The 13,198-nt window shown below is 52.6% G+C and overlaps 1 protein-coding gene across 3 annotated transcripts in view; it reads left to right on the forward strand.

The window, feature by feature from the left end:
- The window catches only part of Axin2 (axin 2), a 100,331-nt gene extending 87,378 nt beyond the window's left edge, over positions 1 to 12,953 (forward strand). For all 3 annotated transcript variants that reach the window (XM_028761277.1, XM_028761274.1, XM_028761276.1), the window contains exons 4-11: positions 1,356 to 1,458; positions 4,026 to 4,166; positions 4,318 to 4,820; positions 5,030 to 5,224; positions 5,650 to 5,880; positions 6,393 to 6,488; positions 7,851 to 8,018; positions 11,412 to 12,953. In XM_028761277.1, coding sequence (XP_028617110.1) covers positions 1,356 to 1,458; positions 4,026 to 4,166; positions 4,318 to 4,820; positions 5,030 to 5,224; positions 5,650 to 5,880; positions 6,393 to 6,488; positions 7,851 to 8,018; positions 11,412 to 11,538 — 1,564 coding nt within the window. In that variant the 3' untranslated portion in view covers positions 11,539 to 12,953. The remainder of the gene's footprint in view (positions 1 to 1,355; positions 1,459 to 4,025; positions 4,167 to 4,317; positions 4,821 to 5,029; positions 5,225 to 5,649; positions 5,881 to 6,392; positions 6,489 to 7,850; positions 8,019 to 11,411) is intronic.
- Positions 12,954 to 13,198: the final 245 nt, after the last annotated feature.

The following is a 13,198-nucleotide window of genomic DNA, read 5'->3' on the forward strand; positions in this document are numbered from 1 at the left end:
CTATGATGAGCAGAACGCCAGGGGAAAGGGGAGCAGTCAGATCACAGCACTTATTTAGTATTTAGCCTAAGTTACTGTCATAGCCTCAGCGTGTGGCAGCTCGTTACCACTGGGGTCTCTGGGTGGGACATCAGTGGGAGAAGTCACACCTGGGGTCTCTGGAGGGGACATCAGTGGGAGAAGTCACTCCTGGGGTCTCTGGAGGGGACATCAGTGGGAGAAGTCACTCCTGGGGTCTCTGGAGGGGACATCAGTGGGAGAAGCCATTCCTTGGGTCTCTGGAGGGGACATCAGTGGGAGAAGTCACTCCTGGGGTCTCTGGAGGGGACATCAGTGGGAGAAGCACCTTGGCCACAGTGCTTCTAAGTCTGAAACACATTTTTTATTTTGTTTTTAAATGGCATTAGCTCTGTATTCTTCCTTCCACTTGCTAAGTGTTTTTTGTTTGTTTGTTTTCTTTTTCTTTTTTCTGTGAGTCAGGGTCTCATGAAAGAGTAGATCTGGAACTCACGGAGACCCACCTAGGATTAAAGGCTTGTGTCTCCTCACTTGGCCCATGTTTTGTTTTTTAAAATAGATTGAAAGACATGGGCCTTGGAAGCTCACCCAGAGTTCCTTGGCCACAGCCCAATTTTAGACTGAACGCCCCACCCCCATCCCCACAGACCCTCCCCTTTCTTTTTTGTACTTTGTCATGATGGTCACCACTTTTGACCCATTTGTTTTTGCACACTGCCCTGAGACACTCTTACTAGGATACTACTTCCTAAGAGGAGTGGAACCTTGTATCTCTCCTGCCCACTGACCTCTTGCACAGGGAAGATATCTAGGTGGGGTCTGACATGTTGCAGATACTTGGGTGTTTGGGTGAGTTTGTAGTGCCTCGTAGGAGGGACTTTGCTCTTACATCCTTACATTCTGTGTCTTTGAGTCTCTGTTGACTGAGCAAGATCACCATAAGCAATTTATAAAACCGCTGACGAGGAGAAGAAAGTTGGGCATGGCTGAACATGTGTTTGGTTCCTAACGTGACTCTACAGCCTTTTGCCCTAGCTCTCTTCTCCCAATTTAGACAGAAGGACCAAAGGAGCCCAAGGCTCTGTACTTGAGGACACATAAGCCAGCCGGTATTCCTGCTTCTGGGAGAAAGCCAGCTTGCCATGGGTGACAGTGGGCAGGGTTTGAAGTTTGGTCTTGGATGGGTCTTCCCTACGTGATTGCACCTGAAGGTGCATGGCTCATTCCCAGGGAAGTGTGTGACCTTTGCCATTGGCAGAATCTCAGGGAGGGTCGTGCAAGTGACGTCACGTGCTGAGATCACCTTACTGACCCTGTGGATTTTGTCTTCCCCTTAGAGATGGAATCCCTCCTTACCGCATGGGGAGTAAGAAACAGCTCCAGAGAGAGATGCATCGCAGTGTGAAGGCCAATGGCCAAGTGTCTCTACCTCATTTTCCGGTGAGTATAGACGGCAAGACACATGGTAGTGAGGCCCTAAATCATGACAGGAGCTGGGAGGTGGGGGCAGTGCCAGAGTTCCGCTGAGTGAAGGGACAGAAAGGAATGGCCAGGCTGAAGAAATTAAACGGCTCTCTTGGATGTGGTAGTAATAGAGTGAGTTTGATAGTTCCTGAATCAAAGAACGGAAAATTCTGTGGAAAGAAAAGAAAATTTATCACTAGATGATGAGATGGTGGGCTCACTACATTCCTGCTAGATTGGAAGCTCCCAAAAGCATGGAGCCCCAAAATAATTATCTGTCTGTCTGCCTGTCTGTCTGTCTATCTATCTATCTATCTATCTATCTATCTATCTATCTATCTATCTAATTATCTATCTATCTAAGTATCTATCTATCTTATCTTATCTATCTATCTACCTACCTATCTATCTGTCTGTCTATCTATCTAATTATCTATCTTATCTATCTATCTGTCTGTCTGTCTATCTATCTATCTATCTATCCATCCATCCATCCATCCAATCTATTCATTCATGCCTGGTCTATGTACATGAGCTCTTTGCCTGAATGTATGTGTACCATGTGAATGCAGTACTCACAGAGGACAGAAGAGGGCATCAGATCCCCCGGAACCGGAGTTATAGCCGGTTGTGGCTGCTGTATGGGTGCTGGGAATTGAGTCTGAGTCCTCTGAAAGAGCAACTGGTGCTCTTAACCTCTGACCCCTCTCCACAGCCCAAGTTTTTGTCTCTTAGCTTCTGTTTCCGGATCTGCTACAGTTCCTGTCACAGACAGGTGCTCACTAAACATGAAGTGAATGAGGTTAGGAGAGTCTCTGTGTGATGTCCTCTGGCCTGCTCACCTTGGAAAGAAAATAGCCTCCCAGGACACTCTGCTTCTCCTGCAGAGACTGTGTCTGACAAATATTGATAGGTGGGGTATCTAGGCGTGAGGGTCCCTCGAGAATCTTCCTCCTGTGGCTGAGGGGAGGGTAGCAGGTTCCTCTGGGACCTTCCCTCGGAACATATCCCTGAGGGCAGTCAGCACAGCTCACCGGGCTCAAGAGTCCCCAAGCCCTTTTCCAGGATAGGCTCTTTCTACAGCAGCCTGGTACCCAGGCTGCAGCGAGGAAACAAGTGCATCCTGTTCAGAGCAGGTGTCTCTCTGTAAGGCTGTCTTTCCTGGCAGCTCCAGAGAATCCAGCTGGTTCGTGAGGTTGTGTTATATCAGCAAACTTAACACATCAGACTTGTAGCCCCAGGTCACCTGAGTAGAGTACCTTGGAAACTCCTGGCACAGACAATGGCAAACTTACCTTGTCTAAAACTAGCATATTAAGATGGCTTTGGGGAGTGACTTCTGTGATTCCCCCCCCCCCCCCGCCTCACTATAGATGACAAAGATACTTAAGTGGGAGTGGGGTATGTGTTAATCCAAATTCTATTCCTCAGGTCTATTAATGGGCTGATTTTTGTCCTGGGGTGTGCAAATCAACTTGGGGTGGGGGTTAGCGGTTCCCGGAGCCAGCCTTCCTAAGAGCAGCCATTCACAAGTCAAGTGGGCCTTCACTTGATGCAGCTAATGGTCTGCCGAGTGAGGCTGGCTCCTCAGCTGGGAGAGCAAGTTGGCTTTCTGCTCTTCCCCACCCCAAAAGAAAAAAGGCAAAGCAAGAGAGGGAGGAGGAGGAGGAGGGGGAGGAGGAAGGAGGAACAAGTGAAGAGGTGGGGAGGGCAGAGTGGGGGGCGAGATGACAGAGAAAGGACAGAAAGCCGGGCGGTGGGGGTTCTCGCCGCTTGCCACTCTTGGCAGGCTTTCTCGATGCCTCTTTATATTCTGTACTTGGTTTGGAGATGTTCCGTTTTCCCTTGATAGATCAGCTTCAGGCAGCCAAGCTCAGCAGTGTTCTGCTACTAGCCCGCAGCAGCTTTCTTCATTTTCTGTACAAAGAGGAGGAGGAGGGGAGGAGGAGGAAAAAAAAAAAACCGAGGGAGATGGAGCAGTGTTGAGACAACACTACCTCAAAGGTGCCCAGTGTGAGGCCAGGAAATAAATTACCACTTCTTCTCTGATCTGGGGCCGGTGACTCGCCCCTCCCCCTGCCTCTTTTCCAATCTTTTTTTTTTTTTTAATTTCCAACTCCCTTTCTGTTTAGACTCTACTTTTTATTCCTTGAGTTGGTTTCTCTCCCCTCCCCATCTCAGAGGGCTGCTTTTTTTTTTTTTTTTTTTTGATGTTTGACAACAGTCTTTGAAGATTTTCTACTTCAGAGTAGCTACTGATGGGCTGGTTGTACTACAGAGAGAACAAGCAGGGCCTCTCGGAGTGCGACCAACTGCTCCTGCCCAAGGCAAACGCTGGTGGGGACCATGGCTCTCCATGAGGCCACCGAGCCCGTGCATAAAAGTCCTGAGCATTGCCAGCCGGCTCGCTGTCCGCTCCCCACTCAAACACGGGGACCCAGCACTCATTCCTGGGCCCCACAAGCCCTATCCGAGCTGGTATGGCCAGTACCTGCCTGGCCTGCTAATGGTGCCTGGTTCCTTCCTTCTTCCCACACCTTCAGAGAACCCACCGCCTGCCCAAGGAGATGACGCCTGTGGAACCTGCTGCCTTCGCTGCCGAACTCATCTCCAGACTGGAGAAGCTGAAACTGGAGCTGGAGAGCCGCCACAGCCTGGAGGAGCGGCTGCAGCAGATCCGGGAGGTAGGACCAGTTTGGGCATCCTCTCCACCCTGTGCATGTGCATGCACACGTGTACATGTGTACACGCATGTGTCAGCCCATGGGTGCATGAACCCGGGGGAGCGCAGGGGTTGCTTTCTTGTTCACTCCCCTCTGGGTCCTCCATTTCCAGGATGAAGAAAAGGAGGGGTCTGAGCAGGCCCTAAACTCACGGGATGGAGCGCCGGTCCAGCACCCCCTGGCCCTCCTACCCTCTGGCAGCTATGAAGAGGACCCCCAAACCATTTTGGACGACCACCTGTCCAGGGTCCTCAAGACCCCCGGCTGCCAGTCCCCTGGTGTGGGCCGCTACAGCCCGCGTTCCCGCTCCCCTGACCACCACCACCACCACCACCATCAGCAGTGTCACACCCTTGTTCCACCTGGGGGCAAGCTGCCCCCCGTGGCTGCTTGCCCACTCCTCGGAGGCAAGAGCTTCCTGACCAAACAAACGACAAAGCACGTTCACCACCACTACATCCACCACCACGCCATCCCCAAGACCAAGGAGGAGATCGAGGCAGAAGCCACGCAGAGAGTACGCTGCCTCTGTCCTGGGGGCACAGATTATTACTGCTACTCCAAATGCAGGAGCCACCCGAAGGCTCCGGAGCCCCCACCTGGGGAGCAGGTTTGGTAAGTCCCGAAGGTGGGGCTTTTCTTCCAGCCGGGGTCCTGAGCAGGTGTGATGGGGGTCCACGGGGTCTGCCTTAGCTTCCCCGGAGGGGCACTGGGCGAGCTAGGTGCAGTGGAACTGCCCTCAGTCTACCCTCATGGGATTGCCCAATTCCGGGAGCCTTGGAGTTTTAATGAGCGGTCCTGATCGGGTGTTCTTACTCCTGCAGTGGCAGCAGAGGTGGTACCTTGCCAAGAAGGAATGCAAAGGGCACAGAACCGAGTCTGGCGCTGCCGGCCAGGGAAGGAGGGATGTCCAGTGCGACAGGGGCCCCTCAGCTTCCTGGGGAAGAAGGAGACCGGTCACAGGATGTCTGGCAGTGGATGCTGGAGAGCGAGCGGCAGAGCAAGTCCAAGCCCCATAGGTAAACGCTGCTCCCCAGGGCTCTGACAGAGAGGCAGCGTGGGGACGGCTATTTCTGCAGTCTGTGGAAAGCCGATGTGAGTGCCCCTGCCATCTCAGTATTAGACGCTGGGCTGAGGAGACCACAAAAATGTCATGTTTTGGCAGTGCCCCTGTTCGTGTTATGGTAGAGTTATTTTCTTCCCTCTCCCTCTCTCTCTCTCTCTCTCTCTCTCTCTCTCTCTCTCTCTCTCTCTCTCTCTCTCTCTCTCTCTCTCTCTCTCTCTCTCTCTCTCTCTCTCTCTCTCTCTCTCCCCCTCTCTCTCTCCCTCCCTCTCTCTCTCTCTCTCTCTCTCTCTCAGAGTAGAATAGACGAGTTTCTATTGAAGTCACATTTTCCAGTTTTTCTAACCCAGTTTTTCTCCTACTTTTCCTGTCCTGTTCCAGTGCCCAAAGCATAAGAAAGAGTTACCCATTGGAATCTGCCCGTGCATCCCCAGGCGAACGAGTCAGCCGGCACCATCTGTTGGGGGCCAGCGCACACCCCCGCTCAGTGGCCCGGGCTCACCCATTTACCCAGGACCCTGCAATGCCTCCCCTAACCCCACCCAACACTTTGGCACAGCTGGAGGAAGCCTGCCGCAGGCTGGCAGAGGTGTCAAAGCCCCAGAAGCAGCGGTGAGTGGAAGGGTGGGAGGAGCTCAGAAGGGGTTGGGGTTTGGAGGTGGAGAGGGCAAGGCCCTGGTCTCTCAGACTCTCCCAGGGAGGAATTGCTTCTGGCTGAGTAAATCTCCTTTTCGGCCTCTGGAAGTTGTTCTCCTTGGTTCTGTTCATTTGTTAGTTCAAGCAGGGTCGTCAGCAAAGGTCTTCCTACAAGTAGGGCGATTCCATTGTAAATCTCATTCCTTAAGTGTCCACGCTCCCTGGGAGGCATGTTAGTGAGCAGATGTGTCTCTGTGACCAGGGAGGGTCAAGAGTCTCGAGCCCTTTGCTGACACTAAGTTGGCCCCGTTGTGGGTTCTTCCAGATTGTCCGTGAGCACAAGGTCTTGTTGAGTCTCTGCAGGGATGGAGCTTGGCTTGGGTCTACATCTGTTCAAGGAGGCCAGACTGGTTTTTCTCTGCTCCCCAGTTGCCATGAGGATGGAGCTCACCTCATTTCTTCAATTCTTCACTTTCCTCCACCCTCAGGTGCTGCGTGGCCAGTCAGCAGAGGGACAGGAACCACTCGGCCACTGGTCAGGCAGGAGCCACACCCTTCTCCAACCCAGGCCTGGCTCCAGAAGAGTGAGTGTTTCTTTGGCATAACTGGGATACTTGGAGTGGTTTTACATTTCAGGAAGTGTCACTGTCTAGGGGTGTGTGTATGTGTGTATGCGTGTGTAACTATATTTGAACCGACCTTTGTATCTGAGCTTAGTGACCAGCAACACGGGACATCAGCTCCCAAGAACTCCCACGACACAAGGTTCACAGGGGTCACAGTAGTCAAATGGGCACGAAGCCATTGTCAGAAGGGTAAGGGGCTGAATCTGGACGTACATGTTACTCTGTAGGACTTGGGAGCTAGCAGGACTGGACAAGTGTCTGCATCACCCTAAAGCAGGGACATGATTCTCTGCCTCCGATGCCATGGATCCCCCAGAAGTCCACCTCCGTAGAACCTTGACCCAAACTGGGCCATGATTCTTGTTGAAAAGTTGCATTTGGAGATGAGACTCTGAACCCTGTGCTGTCTACAGGATTTCAAACCTGCCCGAGTTATAGAATGATCTAGATAAAGTTTTCTTAGCGTCCATCATCCCGAGCTGTGGCTGATGTCTGAGGTCCTGAATAGGGCTCCTTTATAGACCCTTTCCTTGTTTTGATTGGTGAGCCTCAAGTGTGCCAGCTGTCAACATTGGTAGCTTTCATAAAAGCCACTCCAAAAACAGAATCAGTGGCACAGCTAGAGTGAAAGGAGGCGTGGCTGTAACCGAGTTGGTAGAGTGCTTGCCTACCTTCTACCACGCAGCAAGCCTTGCGCAAGCTCCCCAGCACTACAGAAATGGAGGTGGAGGTGGGGCGAGTGAACAGCTGTAATCCCTAGCTCCTTTGAGGTGCAGGAAGGAGGTCGTCTCTGACTGCACAGCAAGTTTGGGGCCAGCCTGGGATATGTGAGACAGGCTGTCCACCTGTAATGTGGTTCTGTGGGCATGATGGGTAGGCCTCCAAGGGCATGATGAGTAGGCCTCCAAGGGCATGATGGGTAGGCCTCCAAGGTGTTTGAGTACACACTGTCCATGAGGAACCCTGGCCTGGGATTGCCTCCATGGTATTCCCTGGTCTCAGCCAGCCTCATGCAGGCAGTTTCCCAGTACTGTCTCTTCTCTGGTCTTTACTGGTGGCTGCTTGGTTGTTTTTTGCTTGTTAGCCAGAAGGAGGCCTCTGAGCACCCCAAATTGAAGGCATTGAGGGGTGTGGTATCTATCAGTTTACAAGCAAAAGACAACCACTGGCTCCCTTGTGCTCTGTGGATCTCTTTAGAGCTTCTCCCTCTGTAACATGAGGGTCCTTCCCCAGACTTCATTTGTAGATCTTGTGCTGTGTGGGTGTCAGTGTGTATTTGTGTTGCGAGGCTAAGTTTGTGGCATCCTGATTTCTTTTTAGTCACAAAGAGCCAAAGAAACTGGCAAGTGTCCACGCACTCCAGGCCAGCGAGCTGGTGGTCACCTACTTTTTCTGTGGAGAAGAAATTCCATACAGGAGGATGCTGAAGGCTCAGAGCTTGACCCTGGGCCACTTCAAGGAGCAGCTCAGCAAAAAGGGAAACTACAGGTAAGGGTTCCTCCCGCCGCCCGGCTCCATACCTTGTCCGCTCTGGGGTTTGCTCAGAACTGAGTGCCCAGCCCCAGAGCTCCTTGCTCTCTGTAGGCCTTGGATGGATTGGGGGTGTTTGTGGGGAAGGTGCCTGAGTGAATTGGGCTGCTGGGAGTCTCCCCCCTCACCTCTAACAAGAACAGCCGTGCGGGAAAGCTGAAGAGAGGAAATGGTTCTCTGGAGATCTAGCTAGGTCTTCTCTTCCAGGTGAATAAGACTGAGGACCAAAGAAAGACACAGCCATATGTTTATTTAACCATGAAAGCAGGGCTGGGCTATGCGGTAGAGGCTCTGTCTCAAATTGCAGACTCTCGTCTGTTTCGGGGAACTGATAAAGGAGAGACAAGTCAGAAGCCATGTTGGAAGCTCAGACAAGTAGAGACCAGGGCCAGGGAGTCAGCAGCATCTCCGTTGCTCTGCCCTGAGAGGGTGATGCCTGGGTTTGGCAAGTTAACTATAGCAGCAGCAGCGTTTGTCAGGAACTAAGAAGGGCCTGGGCCTGTGGGCAGTCAGGTGGGTGAATAGGGCTGGCCAGTGCTCCCGCTGGCCCTGGGCCTCACTGTCTTCTCCCCGCCACCTAGCCTCCCTGGCAGACTGGAGGGACCCTTACAAAAGTCCCACATTGACCTTGTCAGGTCCTTGAGAGGACCCAAGAGCTAAGGATGAAGAAGGCCATCTCAGAAGCATTCTTACCAAGGCAGCAGATGGCTTTGTCAGTTCACTTAGGACTTGGCCCTGCCTGGAAAGGTAGTGTGGGTTCTGCCCATTTTTATGTCCCAGACACAGAGCCACCAGGCCTGGACAGTGAGGTGAACAGGACACTCAAGGCACCCCAAGGAGGTTTCCCCCCAAGAAGTGTCCTGGGCTCTATATAGGGGTACAGCCCATGTGTATCCCCAGAACCCAGATGTGGGAGAGGAGAGTCTGAAGGATGCTCAACCTCCAGGGTGGGCACCTCCCTCCTCAGTGAGGGAGCCCACTTGCAAGATGCTGGGTTGGCCCGTCTACCCTCCTGGGCCCTGTTTGACTATACCAGTCATTCTGTCATGGAGTTCTTTTGGTGGCACCGACAGTGACCTTTTACAAGGAGAAGAACCAAGACCCTGCAGGTGACAGCTTTCTGGGGTGGCAGGTGTGCAGCTGGGCATAAGTCATCCTCTGTTGAAGAGGCCGTTCCGAAAGTTATCAAAGGGTCTGGGGAACAGGCCCGGCTGCTGCCTTTAATCTTGACAGAGACACAGGTGAAGCTAATTACACGAGTATGCCCCTCCAGGGATTCATTTTGATCTTGGATTTGACTCGGCCCAACTTTGAGGAGAACCGCAGGTGACCTTCAGGGGGCGAAAGTGTCACAGCACACTATGCAGCGGCCTACAGGGAAGGGCCTCGATCAGCCGCTCTGGCCACATCTGGCTCTGATTTTTTTTCCCCCTAAGGCACATTTAATAAGCCTGGCTTTGAAGCTCTGGCCTCCCCTTTAATGCACAAAGACTTGTACAAATGGTCCCCTCTCAAATTCTTTCCTGATTGGATCAGGCTGTGGGAAGGCCCTCCCACCCTCCTTATCTCTGCAGTTGGGCTTGGTGTCCTCCTAGAGATGGGGGTTGGGGTGCAGGAGTACTATCTTCTCCCTGCCCTCAAACCAGGACCTTGACCCCCCAACGTTTCAGTTTGTACCCCCAGACTCCACCCTAATGAAAAATAACCCCGTGGGGCTGGGGCTGGGACCTGGGCCGTGTTGAGTAATCTCACCGTGGCAGGAGTTCAGAAAGCAAACAGTCTCTCCAGACATGCCAGACGCCATCAGTGCCAGATGTCAGAAGGAGGCAGAGTTTGCCACATGAAGCCTGGTGCTGTGGAAAATGAGGGCGAGGCAGGGCGTTTGAAGTCCTGGGGGGTGGGGCCTCGGGAACGTAGCCTCTGTCCCTGCTGGACGAGGTTACAGTTGTGGAAAAAGGTCAACGTGTTTGCCCAGAGGTGCCATGAAAGCCAGCCCAGCTTGGTAACTGCCACTGGGGTCGGAGCTGGGGACCTCAGTATTAGTGTTCACTTTTATTTGGGAAAAGGAGCCCCCCCTTGCTTTCCTGGCTCCCTGCTTTCTCTCCCCCCAGGCTTCCCTAAGCATTCTGACCTCCTTTATCCTCAGTGCTGTCCCCCTTAAGTGCCTGCCCCCGACAGCCAGCTCAGCCATAGAAGCCCTAGCTAGGCCCGCTTCCACTCACCCGGCCTCTCAATTCAGTTCACCTGCTCTAAAAGAGAACGATGAAGCTCTCAACCTAGGAGGGTTGATTTTTCTTGTTTCCAAGAGAGTGCAGAAATGACTCCTCAGCCCTAAACACAGGACAGGATTTTATGTTTTATTGGCTCCATGGTTCCGGGTGGGGTGTGGGGTGTGGGGTGTGTGTGTGACCGTGTGACCTTCTCCCTGGGAGTGGCCTTTATAGGCTGGAAGGGACAATTCACAGGAAAGCTTAATCCACTCAAGGGGGTTCTCCCTTGCTAGGGACAAGGAAGGATGAGGATTTGTTCTCGGGCCTCTGGAAGGCTCGGGTAGGCCTGGCCGAGGACGTTTGTGCAGAGTGTGAGTGTGTTAGAGGCTGTTGTGTTCGTATGTACAGTTAGGCGGTCCTTGAAGGAGAGAAATGTTGGAGAGGGTGAAGAGGAGCTTTAAGTAAAGGCAGGAGGGGAAGGCCTGAGTGTTGGACCCCTAGCAAGGTAGGGGAAGAGGGGCCAGGGGTCCAGGGGCAGAAAGGGAGGGTTCCATGTCTGCTCCACATAGGTGGGCCCTGGGGCTGGCCCCACCTCCTTTTGGGTTGGGCCAAAGACTATTGGCCCTTGGGGTGAGTGGTCTCTGGACTGATGACAGGAGCTAGTCAGCCTTCTACTTCTACAGGCTCAAAGAGAGTCCCAGGTCCCTGAAGGATCTCCCTGTCCTGCCTTGCCATAGAAATGAGGCCTAGGCCCTTGCTCTTCCCATTCTCCCTCAGAAAGAGGAGGGAAAGAGAGTGTCTTTGTTGGGCGGCTGGGTGGCAACAATTCTGATTAGAGGCTGAAGCCAGGCATAGGCTGCTTCCCAAGAGAGAGAGAGGGAGAGGGAGAAAGAGAGAGAGAGGGAGGGAGGGAGGGAGGGATGGGAGGAGGAGGGGAAAGGGGCGGGGGAGGGGGGAGGGAGGGGGGGACTGGCCTTCCTGTCTCCAGAGTGCATCTGCCTGGTTCACCTGGCCAGGTAGGCTGTCCTCATTAATCTGGAGTAGACCATGGTTTGAGGGACACCTGTAAGCAAGGATGCCCAGCTTGGTTCTCCATTGGCAAGAGGATGCCATCTCAACAGGTTCCCTCTCTTCTCTTAAGGTATTACTTCAAGAAGGCGAGTGATGAGTTTGCCTGTGGAGCAGTCTTTGAGGAGATCTGGGATGACGAGACGGTGCTCCCCATGTACGAAGGCAGGATTCTGGGCAAAGTGGAGAGGATCGACTGAGCCTTGGCCTCAGCACGCACCTCAGTGAGCACCTTGGTGTGCACCAGGGAGCCGAAGCCCACAGACCCGTCTCAGGCCTACGCAACAGCCAGGAAATATTTTGAAGGAAAATGAAACCAATTAAGAAGACAAAGCCTAGGGAGGGACTGGCCCCTGGGCCTTCAGGAGGGCGGGGGTGGTTGATTTCAGTATCCACGAGCTGGATACTGAGATCAGAAAAGCCTGAACTATTTATTCAAAACGTGACCACTCTGGGCTCTAGAAGACGCTGAGTGTGTTTGAGAGACCGCCATACATAATAGATGACTTCCTAGGGATCTGAAATTCATAGACTAAGAGAAAACTGTGTATAGCTTGCCCGAACAGGAGTCCTTACTGATATTTATTGAACAGTCGATTCCCCTACCCGCCCCCATCCCCCCCCAACCCCAACCCCCAGTTTATGCTGCTTTAAACTTGGAAGTGGGAGAGAGAAGTTTGGATTGCTGTCTGAGCTTGGGAGCCAAGCCGGGAATGCATTAATCATTTCTTCGTTAACAGAGGAGTCTGCTCTGCATGGCGTTTCTCCAAGTGAAGACAGGCTGCTGCTGCTGCTGCTTCTTTTTTTTTTTAAATGGTGCCCACCCATCGACACATGCAGAAATCGGTCACCCCCAACAGACTCCACCCTGGCCATGCTGCTCTGCTGTCACAGAAGTCCTGAGGGTTGGTTGTGACAGCATCTTCACCACTTTGGGAATGTTGTGTTGGGTGGGGACCATCCAGATTTGGGGGAGCCTTCACCCGGGAGCCAGAGGGTGCACCATCCATGTAGCTTCCCCTCACGGAGTCCTGGAGCTCCTCACGGCCCTTCCGGTTCAAGCTTGTCGGGGTTCCTTGTTCTCTTTTCAAATCAGTCTCTAGATTATGGCCATCAGGAACCTACCCTCACCCACCTGACCCTGCGAGGGCACGGGCACCTAGCAGCACCTCTCCTCCGTTACCTTCTCCTTGGCGCTCGCTCGCTCACTCGGTCACTTGCTCGGGTTTGTGTTAAGTTAATCTGTATGTCCTGTTTGCCAGCGTTCCCTGTACTGTAGGCCTGTGTATAGTGTAGGGCAGAACGCTCACCCACTGGCTAGTGCTTGACTTGGGAATCAGTACAGTACCTGTACAGGCACGGGGACCTGCTCCGTGCGCCGCCCTATATTCAGGGCTCAAGCTGTCCCTTGGTTTTTGAAAGGGGTTTATGTATAAATATATTTTATGCCTTTTTATTACAAGTCTTGTTACTCAATGACTTTTGTCATGGCATTTTGTTCTACTTAGACTGTAAATTATGCATTATAAAGAGTTCATTTAAAGAAAATTACTTGGTACAATAATTATTGTAATTAAGAGATGTAGCCTTTATTAAAATTTTATATTTTTCAAAATGTCGGCCTCATCTTTGGATTCTCTCCCCCGCCTCCCCCAAGGGTGGGAGTGGGACCAGGGAACCCATTTTTGTACAAGAATATCTGGGCTTGGCTTCCCCTTGCTTAAGCGTGGCTCTGAGGGGCCTGGCCCGCATCAAAGCACGGTTACATTGCACAGATCTGGTTGAGGTGTCTTCTCGTGGAGCAACTGTGTTGGAGACTTCGTTTCCCACAGGCCGAGTGGTCTTTTCAGTGTTGAGTAA

The sequence above is a fragment of the Grammomys surdaster genome, unplaced genomic scaffold (assembly GCF_004785775.1).
Source record: "Grammomys surdaster isolate TR1022 unplaced genomic scaffold, NIH_TR_1.0 126906, whole genome shotgun sequence".
In the NCBI taxonomy this organism is placed as follows: Eukaryota; Metazoa; Chordata; class Mammalia; order Rodentia; family Muridae; genus Grammomys; species Grammomys surdaster.